The sequence below is a fragment of the Scardinius erythrophthalmus genome (genome assembly GCF_964197995.2).
Source record: "Scardinius erythrophthalmus genome assembly, chromosome: 15".
NCBI lineage: Eukaryota > Metazoa > Chordata > Actinopteri > Cypriniformes > Leuciscidae > Scardinius > Scardinius erythrophthalmus.
In genome coordinates this window covers 38,902,126-38,923,058 of record NC_138235.1, presented here as the reverse complement: position 1 = coordinate 38,923,058, position 20,933 = coordinate 38,902,126, and the positions used below count along the sequence as shown (strand labels likewise).

The 20,933-nt window shown below is 45.6% G+C and overlaps 1 protein-coding gene across 1 annotated transcript in view; it reads left to right on the top strand.

Annotated features, from left to right (window-relative positions):
* The window catches only part of LOC308703255 (uncharacterized protein), a gene marked incomplete at its 3' end in the record, with an annotated part of 60,719 nt that overhangs the window by 26,125 nt on the left and 13,661 nt on the right, over positions 1 to 20,933 (top strand). The window contains exons 9-12 of the mRNA XM_081386576.1: positions 198 to 268; positions 1,093 to 1,182; positions 14,151 to 14,384; positions 14,513 to 14,660. Of these exons, the coding sequence (XP_081242702.1) occupies positions 198 to 268; positions 1,093 to 1,182; positions 14,151 to 14,384; positions 14,513 to 14,660 (543 nt within the window). The remainder of the gene's footprint in view (positions 1 to 197; positions 269 to 1,092; positions 1,183 to 14,150; positions 14,385 to 14,512; positions 14,661 to 20,933) is intronic.

Below are 20,933 nucleotides of genomic sequence, written 5' to 3'. Positions count from 1 at the left end.
CCCAAACACTTTTCCTTTACTATTGCTGTATGAGCCGTGGATCTCAGATACAGTGAGATATGTGTGATTTATGTCACTTGGAGAAGGAATATTTTCTCAGCTACTTTTGAAGGGCCGTCAGTGGAGAAATACATAATATTCTTTGAGTATTAGTATTATCAAAACTGCTCTCTTACTTCTCTTCATTGTTTTGTCAGTCATGACGTCCTCCGCTGATCACAGGACTCACAACACTGTTCCTATAGAGGAGGAGAGTCGAGAGAAGAAGGTAAAGAGATGCAAACTAAACTCCTTAAACACAGTTTGAAATGCAGGTTTCCTATGTTGATGTTGGTGCAGGTCATTTTGAAGGGCTCGTAACTTTTATTTCAGCCAGTTTGATTGGACAAGCGGTGCAAGATGAGTCTTGAAATTGTGTTTCGCAGAAAATAAAGATTATACATCTTAAATTTGTATATATGCCAGAAATAAATTGTCAACTTTCAAGAGTACACAGCTTAGAGACATGAACTAAAAGCCACCAAACTAAATTTTGAAGTCATTAAAATGGTTTAAAAATAATTATTCAAATGACTAATTGTAACAGGACTGTTCTAGATGGGGATTGAACCCGGTCTGTTGTGTTCAAAGTCACTGAGTTAACGGATTGAGCTACTGTAGCTCCCCAATAAATGAAACCAAGAGCAGGGGTGGTAAAAAGGCAAGGAGTCGTGGATCTTCAACAAAAGGACAATCTTTACTGATAAAAAGTACAACAAAACAAAGGAAGTCGGGCTTTCAAGAAACAGTACAAAGAAAAATAGACACAAGGGTCCAAAGACTTAAACTCGAACAGACTTAGCTTGCAACAGGTAACATAGGCTCAAGACTGAACAATAAGGCATGTCACAAACGCACTTAAATAGGGCAAGATACAGGTGTGATGCATCAGGCATAATGAGTGGTAGTGTTCAGCAGGAGTCTGGTGAGAAGCGCCAACTGCCGACCAGGAGGAAAATAGCAGTCCAGTTAAGGGTTCCTTGCACTAATATGGAATTAATATGAAATTAATATGTAATCTATACCTGTGTGTTTCTCTGTGTGTCTCATCAGCTGGATCAGACACTGATAGATGTTTATCAGATGATCCTGGACAGAATGAAGAAGATTCAAGAGATCCAGAACTCAGTAGAGCTGAGAAAAGTGAGTGGAAGTAAAAATGCTACATTAATATTGAATTATAATATTTTAATCTGCTTAATAAAGGTGCTCAATTAAATAAATTAAAACAACTTTTAAGTGACATGAGGCCAGTAGATGGTGAGAGAATTTCCTTTTCTTTTTTTTTCTTTTTTTACTATTCCTTTAAACATGTAAATACATAATAACCCTTAAAGGGATACTTCACTGATTAGCATTAAGCTTTGTATCAGTGTGTGTCTGGAAAAAAATTCGTCATTTTGCGTCATCTGAGGCTTTTTTTGTCCAGAGGTGAGAGTAGTAGCCAGTAGTAGGAGCTCGTTCCGCATGTTTTCAACCCGCCCATAGAGGGTGGATCTCACTCACAGAATGTACAAATATTGTCAGCCATCTTTTTTTTAAAGCTAAGCTAACAGTCTCTTGCTCTGTGGAGAAAGGATCCGTGTGAAACAGAATGCATGACCTGCAAAGCTGGCACGTACGTGTCAGTGTCAAATAATGTAATAATGTAAACATAATGAATGCCGACTGTAGAAAGCAAAAGCCGAATCCCGGTAGATGATATGGCAGAAGGAGATTTTGAAGATAAAAGATAAAATCTCATTTATAACCGTTGCGTACGCACAAAACAGGCCCTGAAAGAGCACTTCCAACGCATAATTTGTGATTTATAAAAACAAACTTGACGGGAAAACTTGTCACACCAGCACGCAAACTCTGACCCATGTGTACGAACATTTTGGACATGGAGCAGTTTGGCGACACCGATGGTGAGCTGGAGTTAAATGTCTTTTTGGTCACTTTTAGACAGAAAATCGAAAGAAAATAATACATGTACAGAAAAATAATACAAATAAAATTTCACTCACCAAGCCTGTCACTTGAAGCAAATATCCATCCATTCTTAAAATGTCCATACCAGCGAGCGCGTTGGGCCGTTTAGTGAAACTGACACACATCTATCTATAAATTACAGAAACGTCTGTCTGTCTGTCTGTCTGTCTGTCTGTCTGTCTGTGTGTGTGTGTGTGTCTGTTCCTCGCATATCTCTCGAACCGTTAGTCTGATTGATTTCAAACTCGACAGGTGTCTCGCTACGGGCACGAGTAAGTGCAGTGCCAAGTTTGACGTTGTTTGGATGAGAAATGCAAAAGATATCGTTAAATATATCATTTTTAAAAGGTTGTGGTTTAAAAATAAACATTCTGACACTAGAGAGTTGTATCGGTCAAATAGTCCAGGCAAAGTAACTCATTTTGGAGCCAAAAATAGAACTAATTGTAAAAGAATTTTTTTCAGCTTAGATAATTTCTATGAGGTGTCCAGAACAACATACTAAAAGTCCTAAGAAATCCTAGTTGAGGAAATATGTTAAATTCTCATCAATCCGAGATGTGTGCCAATAAGGCCAGGCAACAATACACCCCAATGGGGCTATTTTTTTCCTTTACTCCTATCAAAATGAAACTTTGCACAATGAAAGTACCCATGAAAAGTAAACAAAATTGTATTACAAGTTTCTTTGAAAATGTATTTGAATATGCAAATGAGCTATACACTAATCGAATATGCCCAAAATACACCCAGATAGGCTTAATTTTTTCCTTTACTCCTACCACAATAAAACTTTACATAGTAAAAGTATACATGAAAAGTAACTTTTTTTGTATTACAAGTTTCTTTTGAAATGAATCTGAATATGCAAATGAGCAATATACTAATCGAATATGCCCAAAATACACCCTAATGGTAGCCTGGGTTTCCTCCTGCTGCCTTGAGCGCAGCGCGATTTTATTCACGCTGCTAGGCAGCCTGGATACCATGGACCAGATTTTCCCCTCAAAAAGGGAACCAATCACAGAACGGGGAGGGAGCAGCAAGACGATGACGTCTATGCTACACAACGAAGCAGTTTGTTTATATCTATGGAATTCAACATGGCATCAGACTAAGAAACCATAAAGTCACAAGTAGAAAAAAAGGGGCCACATAACTAACACATTCATGTCCATTCAGTAAGTTAACCTATGCATAAACACGATCAATTTGAAGTCACTTGCCACACTTACCTGGGTCACTTGCCACAAAAACACTTTTATTGATCTTAAAGGGTTAGTTCACCCAAAAATGAAAATTCTGTCTTTAATTACTTACCATCATGTTGTTCCAACCCCGTAAGACTTTCGTTCATCTTCGGAACACAAATTAAGATATTTTTGATTAAATCTGAGAGCTGTCTCCCTTGCTGGCCTAGAATAGTTATTAAAGACGTTAAAATAGTCCAAGTGACTACAGTGGCTCAACCATATGCTTATCAAGCGACGAGAATACTTTTTGTGTGCAAAAAACAAACAAAACTAATGACTTTATTCCACTATTCATTTCCTTCTCTCTGGGCCTTGAGTGAATTCACCAAGTGAATTCAGCGCAGCGCATCTGTTGCACGTCAACGCGTAGGCTCACTATTGGCCGACGCTGGTCATGTGTGTGATGCATGTGACGTACAACACAGAAGCGCTACGCTAAAACACTACGCGAAGTCACTCAGGCCCACGGAGAAGAAAATAAACAGTGGAATAAAGTCGTTAGTTTTGTTTGTTTTTTGCGCACAAAAAGTATTCTCGTCGCTTGATAAACATATGGTTGAGCCATAGTCACTTGGACTATTTTAACGATGTCTTTAATAACTACTAGTGCAAAATGCCCGTGCAAAATCAGTTCTGTGTGTGTTTTTAGTAATTGTTGGTTTGGTGCCCGTGAAAGAGACTGTGAACGCATTGAATTCAGGGAGCAGGCTAGGTTACTACAATTGATGGCCGTGAATAAAATATAAAATTCAGAAGTAAACAGGATAGCTGACAGAGTGTTTATGTCAGAATGTTTATTTTTAAACCACAACCTTCTAAGTGCTTCTTTTACCGATATATTTAAGAAAACGCTATGCTTGAGCAAACAGTTTGTGAATAGACTACTACGAATGATGTCCGTGAAAGAGACTGTGATCGCATTGAATAGGATATGTTTAGTTACTACTAGGGATGTCCAGATCCGATCCACGGCATCGGTATCGTGCCGATACTGGCCCAAAACGCTAGATCGGATATCGGAGAGGAGAAAAAAAATGATCCGATACCTATGATCCGATACCCATTAGGGGTGGAATGCTGAACGTACGTTCGGTGCATGGATTTACACAGAGAATACACGCGTAAAAATAAATAAATCTCGCGTGCACATTAATCAATGTAATACAGAACAAACGTTACTGTTAGATACGCGCATATGCGGGTTCTTTAGGGACACCTAATCTGTAGCCTCGCCTTAGCTCTGAACGCGCGTCTATATCGCTTCAAATACTCACTTTATTATTATACGCGCGTGGCGCGTCCTATTCGCTTTGGACGCGCGAATGGATTCAAACTGTTAAAGCATCTAACTAGACGCAATAGACGCGAATTTGACACTATTCGCGTTTGGTGTGAACGCAGCAAAATGAACAGGCTGCGATGTCAAGATTGCAATGCTGGAGTGTGTGTGTGTCAGAGAGAGAGAGGCACGGGCGCGATCGAACAGTGGAAACATAAAAACATACTCCGTCATTTTCATACAGGACATCATTAAAACTGCAAAAAGTGTTTAGCCTATATATATTTGTGTAAAACACAACATTGTGCTTTTGTCAAACTGTAAACTCTTTTCAAACTGTAACTGTCACCCAACCAAAATCTCTCACACACACACATGCTGTTTAAAAGCAAAAATGATCTCATCTTTTGGACATTCAACATATTGCATTGGTTTTCATTTCTTGTCCTAAAACAGGGCACTAATCTTTTTATTTTTAAGTTACACATTCTACATTGAATAAAAAAGAAAATCAAATGTGTTTTTAAAAGTAGTATTATTTTATACAGAAATAAATTATTTATAATTCAGATGAGAATAAATTTAAAGTTGATTAAAATTTTAAGGAAACAAATATATTGATCTGAAATATAGCAAATTAATTTTAAATTCATTCAGGTTACCAAACATATCTCAAAGTCTTTTGAATAAAGGGTGGCAGTCTTTCATTATCAGCTGTTGTTGTGGACTATTGGAGAAGTATTTGTTCTCCATTTGAGTGATATGTTTTTATGTGGCTAATTGAGCAAAGTGCTTCCATATATTTTATTATTAGTAGTATTAGTTCAAGAATAAAATAAAAATATCGGATTGATATCGGTATCGGCAAATAGCCAAAGCTGCGGTATCGGTATCGGAAGTGAAAAAGTGGTATCGGGACATCCCTAGTTAGTACCAAGCCAGGCAGTTTTCAGGTTAGAGGCCAGTCTAAAAGCAGCATTGCCATCACCCATTGGCAGTAGGATGATTGGATGAAGATTGAGCAGATGTATTTGTCATAGATATGAATGGTGTTTCTGCCTATATGCAAATTAGGACATTTTCAATAAGTGTGGCGCTCATGTGCATATTCAAATTCATTTCAAAAGAAACCTGTAATACAAAAAAAGTTACTTTTTATGTATAGTTTTACTATGTAAATTTTTACTGTGGTAGGAGTAAAGGAAAAAATTAAGCCTATTTGGGTGTATTTTGGGCATATTCGATTAGTGTATAGCTCATTTGCATATTCAAATACATTTTCAAAGAAACTTGTAATACAAAAAATTTTACTTTTCATGGGTACTTTCATTGTGCAAAGTTTCATTTTGATAGGAGTAAAGGAAAAAAATAGCCCCATTGGGGTGTATTGTTGCCTGGCCTTATTGGCACACATCTCGGATTGATGAGAATTTAACATATTTCCTCAACTAGGATTTCTTAGGACTTTTAGTATGTTGTTCTGGACACCTCATAGAAATTATCTAAGCTGAAAAAAATTCTTTTACAATTTGTCTGTCGTAAAACGCTATTTTGCCTGGACTAAAAGAAGCCCCGAGAAGGTTGTGGTTTAAAAATAAACATTCTGACAATCTGTCAGCTACACTGTTTACTTCTGAATATTAGAGTTTAGTTCCAAAACGTGATAAATCCATTTTGATTAATTTGAGTAAAAATGTGTTTTTTTTACCAAGAAAGTGGCAAGATGAAAACCACTATTTTCTGTTTCAAACTTTCACATAGCATCTTTAGGTTATAATATCATAAAAAATTCAAATCCAGATTTGGATTTTCAAAGATTTATTATAAAAACGGATTATTTTCCCCCAAAAATGCAATAAATTCATGACACTTTTTTCTTCAAAATGCTATCATATTGAAACTGTTGAAATCAGCCGTCGCTAAGAAATATCTCCTGAACTTTTTTGACGGCGATCATCTCACAAAAACGTCTCGGTTACGTATGGTAACCCTCGTTCCCTGAGTCCAGGGAACGGAGACGCCTCGTCGGGGGAGTTCCCATGACGAATTGGGATCACGCTAGGGAGACCAATTGCCTTCGAGTGAATTAAAACGAGCCAATGAACATTGGCATGCAAGGTTTGCATTCCGCGGCCCGCCTACCAGTGCGGGTATAAGGCGGAATCAAGCGCATACACAAACGCTTTTCGCTGAGGAGCCGAACGGTGTCCAGTCCTCCGCGAAGGTACAGCAGCATGGCGACGGGACAAGGCGTCTCCGTTCCCTGGACTCAGGGAACGAGGGTTACCATACGTAACCGAGACGTTCCCTTTCGTCAGCAGGGAACTCCGACGCCTCGTCGGGGGAGTTCCCCTGACGAATTGGGATCCCTACCAAAACGCCATGGTGCTGGCCCCTTCCAGCGCCCAGCTAAGCTACAGCCCTGCAGCAGTTTCCAGAAATTTTGCGGGAGCTAGCTAGGGAATCACACTGCTGTTATATTACGCAAGACCCAATCAGTGGATATTGGATAACACTGGGAAAGCGTGTCCGACCCCAAGGATATAATAGGGGGGGGGGAACGCTGCGGAAGCTGAGGCAGCCTAGAGGAAGGCCCTCAATACACATATGTACTAACCACGTAGGGTAGTGAAACATATGGCAGTCCTTGAAGGTAGTCCCAGTCCGGAGGAGTGAGGAGCATACTCAACAAGGACGACAGAATGAGTCTGTCAAGGGGAAGACACGGCTGAACTGCACGTGGCAATCATGGGTCGCCGCAGGGACCACTGGAAAAACACCCAGTCTACTAGCAACTCCTTACTGAAGGTAGCAGACCTGGTGCCGGGCGGTCCGCAACGCCTGGCACCGGAGGGAGTGATGGAGGAACTCACGAGGTTAGCCGTTTGTTGGGTAACCAACGGAGCAAAAAGACGCACGTATCCGCTCACGGAATGGCGTCGCAAGCCGACACACCTATTCCCTCTAATTACTGGCCGTAGCAAGTACTCGGGAGGAAACAGGTTCCACACGTAGGCTATAAAACCTAGCGAACGTGTTCGGTGTCGCCCAGCCCGCAGCTCTACAAATGTCTGTTAGCGAGGCGCCTTGTGCCAGAGCCCAAGAAGCGGCAACACTCCTAGTGGAGTGAGCCTGCAACCTGGGTGGGCAGGGCTCACCCTGGGACTCATAAGCCCTGGTGATAGCATCCACTAGCCAGTGGGCTAACCTCTGCTTGGAGACAGCCTTCCCCTTCTGCTGGTCTCCATAACAAACAAAGAGCTGATCTGAGGTCCTAAAGCTTTGCGTTCTGTCTATATAACCCGGAGGGCCCGGACGGGACAGAGAAAAGCTAGGGCTGGGCCTGCCTCCTCCTGGGGCAGCGCTTGCAGGTTCACTACCTGGTCCGCGAAGGGAGTGGTAGGAACCTTGGGCACATATCCGAGCCGGGGTCTCCACACAACGTGAGAAAGGCCGGGCCCGAACTCTAGGCACGATTCGTCGACCGAAAAAGCCTGCAGATCCCCCACCCTCTTGAAAGAAGCCAATGCTAACAGGAGTGCTGTCTTAATGGACAGGATATTAAGCTCGACTGTCAGCAAAGGCTCAAAAGGAGGACTTTGGAGCGCTTTGAGCACTAAAGTTAAGTCCCAAGAGGGTACAGGGTGCAAGTAGCGAGGTGGATTTAGCCTCCTAGCACCCTTGAGGAATCTGATGACCAGGTCGTGCTTCCCCACGGACTTACCTTCAACTACATCGTGATGCGCGGCTATTGCGGCAACATACACTTTGAGGGTGGAGGGAGACAGCCTTCGCTCCAACCCCTGTAGGAAGGAGAGCACTACACCGATCGGGCAAGTTCGTGGGTTCTCCCCGTGGGAAGAACACCAGCCGACGAACAGGTTCCACTTCAGAGCATAGAGGCGCCTCGTAGAGGGGGCTCTAGCTGAAGAGATGGTATCTACCACTGCCTGTGGTAGGCCATCTAGAACCTCCGCGTCCCGTCCAGGGACCAGACATGGAGTTTCCAGAGGTCTGGACGCGGGTGCCATAGGGTGCCCCGTCTCTGAGAAAGAAGGTCGTTCCTCAGAGGAATCGGCCAAGGAGGGGCTGTCGCGAGGAGCATGAGTTCTGGGAACCAAGTCCGGGTTGGCCAATACGGGGCCACCAAAAGGACTTGCTCCTCGTCCTCCCTGACCTTGCACAGAGTTTGTGCAAGAAGGCTCACTGGGGGAAACGCATATTTGCGTAGGTCCCGGGGCCAGCTGTGTGCCAGGGCATCCGTGCCGAGAGTCCCTTCGGTCAGGGATTAATACCACTGGCAATGGGTCGTGTCCGGAGAGGCAAACAGGTCTACCTGTGCGGCTCCGAAGATTCGCCAGATCAGCTGGACCACCTGGGGATGAAGTCGCCATTCTCCCGGAAGGGGGGACCGACGTGAAAGTTCGTCGGCCACACGATTGAGCTCCCCGGGGACATGAACGGCACGAATAGACCTCAGATGCTTCTGACTCCATAGGAAGAGGTGGGAGGCGAGTCGCGACATACGACGGGAGCGTAGACCACCTTGTCTGTTGATGTACGCAACGGTCGCAGTGCTGTCCGTACGGACCAGTACGTGTTTGTGTCTGAGAAACCCCTTGAGGCGACACAAAGCTAGGTGCACTGCTTGCAACTCTAGGCAGTTGATGTGCCAATGCAGCTGGGGCCCCGTCCACAGACCCGAGACTGCATGCCCTCTGTACGTGGCCCCCCAGCCCTTGGCAGAAGCATCTGTGAAAACCACAGCATGCCTGGAAACCTGGACTAGGGGCACTCCGGCCCGTAGAAACCCAGGATCCAACCAAGGGGAGAAGGTTTGGCGACAGCTCGGGGTGACTTTGACCCGGAACTTGCCGCTCTGCCACGCCCACCTCGAGACTCGATCGCGAAGCCAGTGCTGGAGCGGTCTCATATGCAACAGACCGAGCGGCGTTACTGCGGCTGCGGCTGCCATATGCCCCAGGAGCCTCTGAAATTGTTTCAGTGGAACCGCTGACTTGCCTCGAAAAGACTTGAGGCAGTTGAGCACTGACTGGACGCGTTCCTCCGTGAGGCGCGCAGTCTGGGCGACCGAGTCCAGCTCCATACCGAGATAAGAGATCCTCTGCACAGGGGAGAGTTTGCTCTTGTCCCAGTTGACCTGAAGCCCCAACTGACTGAGGTGCCGGAGCACCATGTCCCTGTGATCGCACAACACATCTCGCGAGTGTGCCAGAATGAGCCAGTCGTCGAGGTAGTTGAGAATGCGAACGCCTTGTTCTCTCATGGGAACAATGGCCGCCTCCGCGACTTTCGTGAAGACATGGGGCGACAGGGCCAGCCCGAAGGGTAGGACCTTGTACTGATATGCTCGACCCTTGAAAGCAAACCGAAGGAACGGTCTGTGTCGAGGAAGAATCGAGACATGAAAGTACGCGTCCTTCAGGTCGATCGCTGCAAACCAATCCTGGGGACGGATGCACTCGAAAATGCGTTTCTGCGTGAGCATCTTGAACGGGAGCTTGTGCAGGGCCCGATTCAATACTCGCAGATCCAGGATTGGCCGTAACCCACCACCTTTCTTGGGTACAATGAAGTAAGGGCTGTAAAACCCTGACCTCATATCGGCTGGAGGGACCGGCTCGATCGCGTCCTTCGCCAGTAGGACGTCGATCTCTTTCCGCAAGACCGGGGCATCCACTGGACGCACATGGGTGAAGTGGACGCCCCTGAACTTGGGAGGCCGGCGTGCAAATTGAATTGCATAGCCGAGCCGGTTGGTGCGGATGAGCCAGCGCGACGGACTCGGGAGCTCTAACCAGGCTCTGAGAAACCGCCGCAACGAGCCCACCCGCACGACCGGCGTACCCGCGGAGGGGCAGCGAGGTGGAGGGCAGGGACACGGCTCTGGTGGCATTGTGGCGGCCGAGAGCGGGGTCTGGGTGTGTATTTGAACAACACCTACCTGCCTCCACCGGGGGACAGACGGCAGAGAAGACCCGAGAGTGTTCTGCTGCGGTCTGTCGCCTGGCGAGGGAAGGGGAGGAGACAAGGAGCAAGGCCCGAGGGCGGCTGCTAGTCTCGCCTTCCCGCCCAGCGACAGAGAGGAGTGGCGTGACCGAGGTGGCGCCACTGCTATCTGAGAGCTGGGGAGAGAGGACTGAGAGTGGCAAGACCCGAGGGTGGCGCACACTGACGTCCTACTCTTGAGCGGGAGAGACTGCATGTTCGGCAGTCCCAACCGTGAATGACCCAGAGGAGGAAGAAACTGCTCTTTTTTAGGTTTTGGGTACCACCGACCAGCTGGTCGGCGGCGGAACAGAAACTAGAAAAATTTAACAAAGGATTCTCCACCCGGCCCTCCTCCGGGGGAAGGAGTGGTGATGACACACACTCCCAAAGAGCAGTTTTCGTCACACTCTCTGGGTCGCTCCTCTCAGGGTCATTTCCCCTCCTTTTGCTGGGGGGGAAACGAACTCCGAGCGGGCTGGTTTTAAGGCGCTTCTGGACCACAGTGTGGACATCGTCTGACCGAAGGCCAGCGCTGTGACTAATCACGGTCAGTCATAAAGCGCAGCTCTACTCCGAGTCAGAACTACCCACGTGCACTGAATGTGCAGGGGTAGTGAGAGAGGAAAAACTTCTGCAGATTTAGGCATGTTTGGCTTGCCATATTGGCACCAAAATACTTCCATACTGCCAACATTTTTCACACACATCTAGGCACTTTAGACCCAGGAAGTGTGGCTGTCAAGTCTGAACCTTCAGCATGAGAACACACCATTACAGTAGGAACTCAGCATCATTTTCAGAGTATAACAGCCCTCTCTCCGATGTAGCAATCGACATCTGTCCTCCCCTGGGGCCCCGAATGAAATGCTTGGTCCCTCATGATAAGGACCAAAATCCCACTCAAAGCCTCGACGGCACACGGCACGCTGAGCGGCTCAAGCCTTTACGAGAAAGGGGAGGCGAACAACGTGCCGACGTGGTCATGCACTCATGAGAGAACATGAACCACCCATGAACGCCGTCTCAACACACTGATTAGGCATGTGAAACAGCGATCATGGCCGTCAACCAGGCATGCAAGACAGTGAACGTGGCCATCGCTGGCACACGGCACGCTGAGCGTTCAAGCCCTCAGGCAAGACGAACAACGTGCCGACGTGGTAATGCTCTCATGTAGAGAGCACAAACCACCCACGAACACAGTCTCAGCATGTTTGTGATGCGCTAGAGGAGTGGGAAGCTCGTGAGGGTCTTTCACCTGGCGAGACATTCCGCACTGTAACCCTCAGATCACCAATGTTATTTGCCAAAGTAGCCCTCTCCTGGTGCACCAGAAGAGAAACTAGATCGGGAAACAAGCAAAGGGACTCACCTCATAGAGGCACGCGAGTCTTGATCTTGACCACGCATCTTGAGTGCCGAATGACGCGCGCTGGGTTGCCGTGACAACCCACGCTGCCAACCGGCGCTCGACGGCACACGGCACGCTGAGCGGCTCGAGCCTTTAAAAAGGGGAGACGAACAACGTGCCGACGTGGTCATGCACTCATGAGAGAACATGAACCACCCACGAACGCAGTCTCACACACTGATTAGGCATGTGAAACAATGAACGTGGCCGTCAAATAAGGACAGGAACGATCGCATCCAGAAACACACGAGTGAAACGTCATCCTGAAAAGGACGCGATCTTCACTCGTGTTGCTCTTTCAGGAAGAAATTACTCTCTTTATTGTGCTGAAGCACACAGGGACCCAACGCGGCGACACAGCGGGGAAACTGCAAGCCCGCTGTGCGCACTCAACCGTTTACCAGCTGTAAAAACAGCTTTTGAATTAACAGCGTGTAGACGCAGCCGGCAGACAGGAAATCGCGCGGTCGCTGAAACGCCGTCTCACCAACACAGAGAGGTCCCTTCCCGAAACAGCAGACTCGTAAGAGCGTAAGATAAATACAATCTTAAAACTCATTGGCCGTTTCTCAATATGCGTTCTTGTCTGTACTTGTGTTCTTGTGGACTTGTGAAACGTCATCAGTCGCTGCCCAAGTACCATCCCAATACACAAGTTTGCATTTTGGCAAGAACGGTTAAAAATCCCGGAAGTGTTCTTGACACGCCCATTTTACCGAGGATGCAACGGTTGGTAACTTGTGTGAACTTGACGGCAGAAATATCCCAGCATTCATTTCGGCATTCGAGGAACGAGAGGTCAATACAGCAAGTCGTTTTTCTACAATTTCGTACGCCATTTCATCACTAAATTCACTTCTGAGAACATTTGATGTGAGAAATCAAACTGTGTAGATTTCAAATATTGGCATTTTTCGAAAATGCGCTCAAACGTTTTCGGAAGTGAGAATCTCCAGCGTAGGTAGCTTTATTGTTATGAATATACATTACATAGTGTTGTAAAGTAATCCCTTGAGCTGAGGGTAGGCTTGGGCGATAAAGCCTGGCTGTTACCGTCAATAATTCTCGTTATGTTTGGGTACTGCAGACGGCGTCTGTGCGGGGGTATTATTGCGCAATACCAGCAAGAATGCATCGTCTCAAACTGTCAGCGGCGTTCTGTGTGCTCGTCACCTTGTGAGTTCATTCTTCCAAGAACAACTAGCAAGAGGATTCTCCCCAAGAACACAAGTCCGTTCTTGGCATTCTTGGTTTTGAGAAACACCCATTCACTCAGAGAGGACACAACCGGTCGGCTCCGAAGCAGAAAGCGTTTGTGTATGCGCTTGATTCCGCCTTATACCCGCACTGGTAGGCGGGCCGCGGAATGCAAACCTTGCATGCCAATGTTCATTGGCTCGTTTTAATTCACTCGAAGGCAATTGGTCTCCCTAGCGTGATCCCAATTCGTCAGGGGAACTCCCCCGACGAGGCGTCGGAGTTCCCTGCTGACGAAAGGGAACTGATTTTGCACGGGCACTTTGCACTGCTCCCTGAATCGCAACGTGCTTATTCATTTGTGGATGTTAACTGAATCTATATGTCAGCTATGCTGTTTACTTCTGAATATTATATTTCATTCTGGTGCGCTTAACATTAATCGCTACTGTGTAATAGTAGCCTATGCTATTCACCAACTAAACATATCCTATTCAATGCGTTCACAGTCTCTTTCACGGGCATCATTTGTAGTTGCCTATTCACAAACTGTTTGCTCAAATATAGCGTTTTCTTGGAGTTCACTGTGTGCTTTCTACCATGCACAAATAAAAATGTCACTGAACTTTTGCTGTGTAATTGTAACAATGAGCACTCAATCACACCAAACCAACAATTACTAAAAACACACACAAGAACTGATTTTGCACTAGTTTATCTAATGGCAGATGAAAACCGTAAACCTTCATTATGAGTCCTAATCATTAATACAGTGCATGTTCACAATAACATTTTAAATAAATAAAAGAATGAAACACTTACATTACATGAAATCATTAGAAGTTACGACATTTTTTATATTCAATAAATATAAATATTTGTAGTGGGTGCGATGCTTTTGAACACTTTTCCTGTGACGTTTTAATGTTTTTTTTTTATATTATATATTTATATATTATATTTAATCTGCTCATTTATTTTATAGAGAAACACAGATAAAGAGAGATCCTCCAGTGTTGAGATCTTCACTGATCTGATCCGCTCCATTGAGAGATATCAGTCTGATCTGCTGAAGATGATGGAGGAACAGCAGAAAGCAGCAGAGAAACAGGCTGAAGATCTCATTAAAGAGCTGCATCAGGAAATCACTGAGCTGAAGAGGAGAAACACTGAGCTGGAGCAGCTCTCACACACTGACGATCATCTAGATCTCATAGAGGTCTGTTAACATCTGTCATTATGTACAATATTACAGGACCGGTCTTTCGAAATTGAACAGAACGAAACAGTAATAATGTCAAATTTGAAAAAATAACAATAATAAAATAATTGTCTCTCCTGCTGTAGATGTGCTCATCCCTGGACAGTCGTCCACACACCAGGAACTGGACTGAGATCAGGACTGACTCTGATGTGAATGTGAACTCTCTGTATAGAGCCCTGACTCATCTGAAGAAAACTCAAGAGACACTGAATGAAAAACTCAGTCAAACTGGTATGTGAATTTTTGATACAGTCGAGATAAAGTTCAGAGTGAGGAAGAAGGCTGGGCCGGCTTACTGAGGCTTGTGCTTTTTATTATTTTCACAAATGAAACAAAAACAAAACTTGTGCTCTCTGCGCTCTCAACAAACTTCTGAACAAAGTGACAGCAGTTTCTCAAGCATTATCACAAGTTCAAACAGCACAACTCCTCAGTCCAGGTTCTCTCATTACTTCCCGTTTCCCTTTGGCTCTTATCCGGTCTCTCCGCGCTTGAACTACTTACTCACTGCTCATCTCCCGACTTTCTCTCCCGCTGCAGACCTCACTGAACCACGCGCCCCTCGCCACATACCCCCACTGCCCGACTCAGGCCCCACATTCCTGGATAGGAATCTGTACCCCCGGCCTGTGGACCACCCTGAATTTAAAGGGCTGTAATGCCAGACACCAACGCGTGATCCATGCGTTGGTATCCTTCATGCGGTGGAGCCATTGCAAGGGCACATGGTCCAAACAGAGGGAGAATTTCATCCCAGGAGATAATAGCGGAGGGCCATCTAATTGCTAAACACTCTTTTTCGATGGAGCTGTACTTCGTCTCTCTCTCTTTGAGCGCTTGTTACTGATGTACAGCACCGGCCTCTCCCTCTATCTTCTGCGACAGGGCCGCTCTAAGCCCTCTGTCTGACGAGTCAGTCTGCAACATAAAAGGGAGAGAAAAATCAGAAAAATGTAATACGGCCTGCCACACAGAGCAGCCTTTACTTGGTTGAAAGCCTGCTGACACTGCTCCGTCCACTGGAGCGGATCTGGTACTTCCTTTTATTCAAGTCAGTCAGCGGCTGGTGAGGTCTGAATAATTAGGCACAAACCTTCTGTAATATCCCGCCAGCCCCAGGAACTGCCTTACCTTCTGTTTGGTCTTGGGTCTCGGGCAGGTTGCAACTGCTGCAGTCTTACTAATTTGGGGACACACCTGTCCATGACCCAAGTGGAAGCCCAGATACCTGACCTCCACACAGCTAACCACACACTTCTTCTGGTGGACCATCAGGCCGGCCACCCTTATGCTCTCAGAACAGCACACAGATGCTCCATATGACCTGTAGGATTCTGTAGGACCTGTAGGAATCTGTAGGATTCTTCTATTACTCCCATGTCTAGAATCGCCTCTAATTCAGTCTGAACCACCTTTTTTTGTGTTCAGGTAGACGATATGGCCGGCTGCATACCACCATGCCCGGCTCGATCTCAATATGGTGCTGAATCAGGTTCATTTGACCAGGCAGGGGCGAGAACACGTCTGCAAATTCTACTTGCAACCTGGCTACATCAGTGAGCTGCGAGGGCGAGAGGTGATCCCCTCCTGGGAAAGAGCAAGAGATTGGATATTGGTGCTCACTTCTGGCTTGAGATCTTCCTTCCCGCCATCGCTGGCATCACTGACTCTGCCTCACTCCATTTTTTAAGAAGGCTGAGGTGATATATTTGACGTGCCCTGCTCCTGTCTGTTCAACTAACCTCATAATTGAGATTGGGGTTAGGGTTAGGGTGTTCCTCACCGTGTGACCTCAAAGGGTCCTTGACACTTGGCGAGTAATTTGGAACTAGATGTAGGGAGCAATACAAGTACTTTATCTCCCGGTGAAAATTCACGCAGTCTGGTTCCCAGCTGACACTGTTTGTCCTGGGCCTGTAACAAATTTTCCATAGAGAGCTGCCCCAAAGTGTGGGGTTTTAATCTCAGGTCCAGCAATTACTGAATTTCATTTCTGCTATCAGAAGGTCCTGCTTTCCAAGTTTCTCTCAGGACGTCCAGCAGGCTTGCAGGACCTTGCGCACAGTGAACAAAAGTGAACAACATTTTTTGGCGTCTTCATGAACAAACATTTGAATCATGGTTTTCAATGTGCAGTTAAATCGTTCCTCCAGACCGTCTGTTTGTGGGCTGAAAAACGCTGGTGCGAATTGATGTTATGCCCAACTAAACACGTATAGTTTGTGTAATGTCCGTGACATGAATGCTGTGCCCTAATCAGTGAGAATCTCTTTTGGGATTCCCACTCGGGAGATTAAACAAAACGGTGCGTCCACTGCGCTTTTTGCAGAAATGCTGCGGAGTGCAACTGTCTCTGTGTGTCGTGTTATTGTGTTGTCCATACCAATTCTCTTGAAGGGGACCTGCATTAGAGGAAGAGGGCGCAAAGGTGCTTTTAGAGAGGCATCACTTGCACACTTTCTCGTGAAATATCGGGTCGTGAGATGATTTAGTGTCGTTGACTTCCCTAAATATCCTGCCATAGGATTACAGTAAGCCATCTGGAAAAGCATTTCTCAACGGTATTCGGATACTAAATATAGGGTTGTGTCTTGCTTTGTCTGAGCCTCTTGGGTCACTCGATACAACCTATCTTTTAAAAAAGCGAAATATGGATAGGAGAGCGGCCGAGCTGGTTGGAGAAGCTGACCATGGATAGAACAGACCTGTTCAAAAACATTTTTAATCTCTCATCCCGAGACTGCTTCAGGGGAAAATCATCACACTCTATGAGGATTAGCCTCTCAATAGTGCTCTGTTCCCCTGACTCAGGTCTCGTCTGTCCCACAGCTTCTCCCAACTGAGCGACCGCCCTCCTTTCCCACTCTCTGTTCTCATCTGCACACTAAATACCCCAATAAATGACTAAAAGCTGGCCAATTCGTTCCAAAAATCAGTGAATGTCGCAGTGAAAGGCGCGGGTTAACTTTACCCTCTACAGTATTCTTTTGTCCCTGAAAATTGAACAAAAGCAGACATTATTGGATATTTCACCACACCGGCGCACACACCGCACCTGAACCATCCAGCTCTTATCCAATGCCTCGGATTGAATCAGGCTTTAATGGATCGAGGTTAGGTTACATCCTGATTTCACCATAGACTAAGTACCCCTCTTACTACTCATGGGTATTTGTAACAACCCAGCTTGATCTGGGGCAGCCTGCGGTGCTTCCAGGACTTGAATCAGGGTCCCCACCTCTATTACTGGACACCTGTCAATGCAATGTCCCGTGTCCCCTTAACACCAACAGGATGGGCAAGGAATTGATGTGGAGAAAGAGGAGGAATGGAAGCTGACGCTCTGCCAGCACTGGCCACCCCCGTCCCCCTGGGTGGTATAGTCTGGCCAGCTGGAGATTCATGAGCCTGACCACCCAACCCTTTGGGATGGGGCTTGAGGAGGGACATTCAAACGGGACCTAGGGAAAGGGACAAGTTGGAAGGAAGAGAGGGAGAAATCATAGGGGAGGTGTGTGTGTGTGTGTGTGTGTGTGTGTGTGTGTGTGTGAGAGAGAGAGAGAGAGAGAGAGAGAGAGAGAGAGAGAGATGGCAAGGATTCACCAACCCCAGGGCACACCACCATCTGGTCCTCAGTCCAGTCTCTCTCATTTACTTCCCGTTTCCCAGTGGTTTATCCGATCTCTCCATGCCAATTATGGCAACAAGACACAGGTGTTTGTCATTTTGCAATTGACCCTTCGCTAAGCCCCGCCCTCCTTAGTTACTGTTGCTACGCCTGTCAAGCTTTTGCGCCTGGCACGTCTATTACAGTATGTATGCACCGGTTTCAGACATTCCCAAGGAGATAATTAGTCATTTTTGGCGAACAGGTGAATATCTGAGAGAGCAAGACAAAAGGGACTGCAGTATGCATTCGAGGGATATATCCACGACATAATATGCAAACTGTGACGGCCCGAGTGGTGGCCGCACAAGAGCGGTAATGTGGATGTACTTGCATACACGCACACACATGCACACACGCCAGCATGCATACATTTACACAAAGGATATACATTTAAGAACTCTTTATTTAAACTTATTTTGTTATTCATATTCATTTGTTTCAGTATAATGATGGATCACAATAACCACACAAAACAAGCAATATTAATTATTTCTTTATTGTTAGGTTTTCATGTTTACATTTACATCACATTTTATATACATTGTTACTGATTTGAAGTGCACACAAATTAGTTACGTTGTATATGTTATTTATATTTGTTTCTATTTTGAGTTTAAGTTTACCGTGATGAACTTCAGATATGGTCCGCTGCAGCCGCATCCTGGCGTAACAAGGATTGGAGTCCGGGCAGGAACAGAGAATTTATGCATTATTGGTTCCGCCCGGACATACCATTTGCTGGAATTGCCCGGGGGAGGAAGAAACGTTAATGTTGTTGTTAATTGATTTATTTAGTTGTACATTTATGATATTTGATTACATTTAGCTTTCCTTATCTTTATTTACCATATATCTTTGTTTGATTTGATTTTGATTTACTTAAGGTTATATGTTGAATGTAAAGTTGAATTGTTTCCCCTCTTAATTTGTAATGGGCCCATCCTTTCCTTTATAAGCTGTTGCTTTGTTCATTTGAGCAGGTCAGTAGTTTTAGTTTGTTTGGTTTTTGTCTAATTATCTTGATCTCATTTTCTGTTTATTTATTTTTGTTGTAAGAAATTTATGAGTTTGTAAAGTTATTATTTTTTCTTGGGTTCAAATAAAGACCCATTTGTTTTGCAAAGCTTGTGTTCCTTGTGCTTGGCTTCTTGGTCCCTCACATATGGTGGCAGCGGTGGGATAATTCAGTCAGTCAAGGACACAAAGCTGTGTTTTGTTTTTTCTGCCCCTCGAGGCTGTTTTTTTTTACCCCTGTTAATATGAGTCGTACCTTAAAGAAAGGTGGGCCTAAGGCTCCTCCCTTGCAGCAAGAAGAAAGGGGTGAGGAGGACCAGGACATGGTTGAAGGAGCTGAAGGAGGCGAGGCAATGGGAGACAGAGAAGTTTCGGTGACTGAGATGGCAAATCTGCTTCGAGCCCATATGGCCAGGACGGAACGCCGGGAGACTGTAAGACAGCAGGAGCAGGCTGATCAGGAGCGACGGTTTAAGGCTCTCCAGCACCAGTTCGGGCTTTTGCAAATAGAAGTCCAAGCACGCACCTCTCCGAATCTTCACTTATCTGATGTTGGCCAGGAGTCCCGGGAAAGGCCTAATGAGGATCCTTTAGATTCTGATGGAAACTCCGTGGCTTCAGCTCATCAGCAGAGTTTTAATCAGGTTGGGAACAATATAGGCCCACCATTATCTCAGATACCTCGATTGGAGAAGCTGAGTGACACTGATGATGTAGAACACTTCCTTGTGACTTTTGAAAGGATTGCTGTTGCTTGTAGGTGGACTAAAACTGATTGGGTTTGGCATTTAATCCCTTTGCTGACGGGTAAAGCAAGAGCAGCTTATGTCAATATGGATGTGAACGAGTCTACTGACTATGATAAAGTGAAGTGTGCTATTCTAAAGAAATATGATGTTAATGCTGAAACTTATCGACAAAAGTTCCGATCCTTGTCAGTAGATCCATCGGAAAGTCCCATAGAGCTTTATAACCGGCTCAAAGAACTCTTTGGAAAGTGGGTCCAGCCTAAGAGGAAACAGGTGGAGGAGGTGAGTGAAATCATCATTCTGGAGCAATATCTTAGAATGTTGTCCCCTGAACTCCAGGTGTGGATTCGAGAGAGAGATCCCAGAACCGCAGCAGAAGCAGCGTCTTTGGCGGATGTGTTTGTTGCAGCCAGAGGAAAGAGTAAGCCATGGGCTTGGAAACCTGTTAATGACCGCCGTTCTCTTGACATGTCTCACTTTCAGCAAAGGAAGGTGGAGGGGTCTGGTAAGCCCTACATGGGGAAACCTACTTCAGCCAAATTAAATTTTTCTCCTAAACGACCTCCCATATGTTACCTGTGTGGTCAAGAAGGGCACACTAAACCAAACTGTCCAAAGATTTCAGCTCAGCTTACACAGCTATGTTTTGTACCAAGGAGGGATGTGACCAAATCCCCAAGCTCTTTGAGAACTACAAATGTGGAGATAAATGGTGAGAAATTGACTGCTTTGATTGACACCGGCAGTGATCAGACTCTGGTAAGAAGAAAGTTCATATCACCCTCTTTGATCAGCACAGTCAACAAATTACCTATTTGCTGTGTACATGGAGATGAGAGACTGTTACCTACCGCCAATGTTTATGTCAAAATAGAAGAGCAGACTTACCTGGTGAAGGTGGGGGTTGCTGATAACTTGTCTTTTCCTGTGATTCTGGGCCGAGATATACCAGTGCTGTTGGAGTTGTTGCACCCGACTCGACAGTGTAACGTGGTGGTGACCAGAGCAAAGGCCAACCAGTCAGAGGGGATTGAGCACCAACTAAGTACTTTACCTTTCTTCAATGCAGAG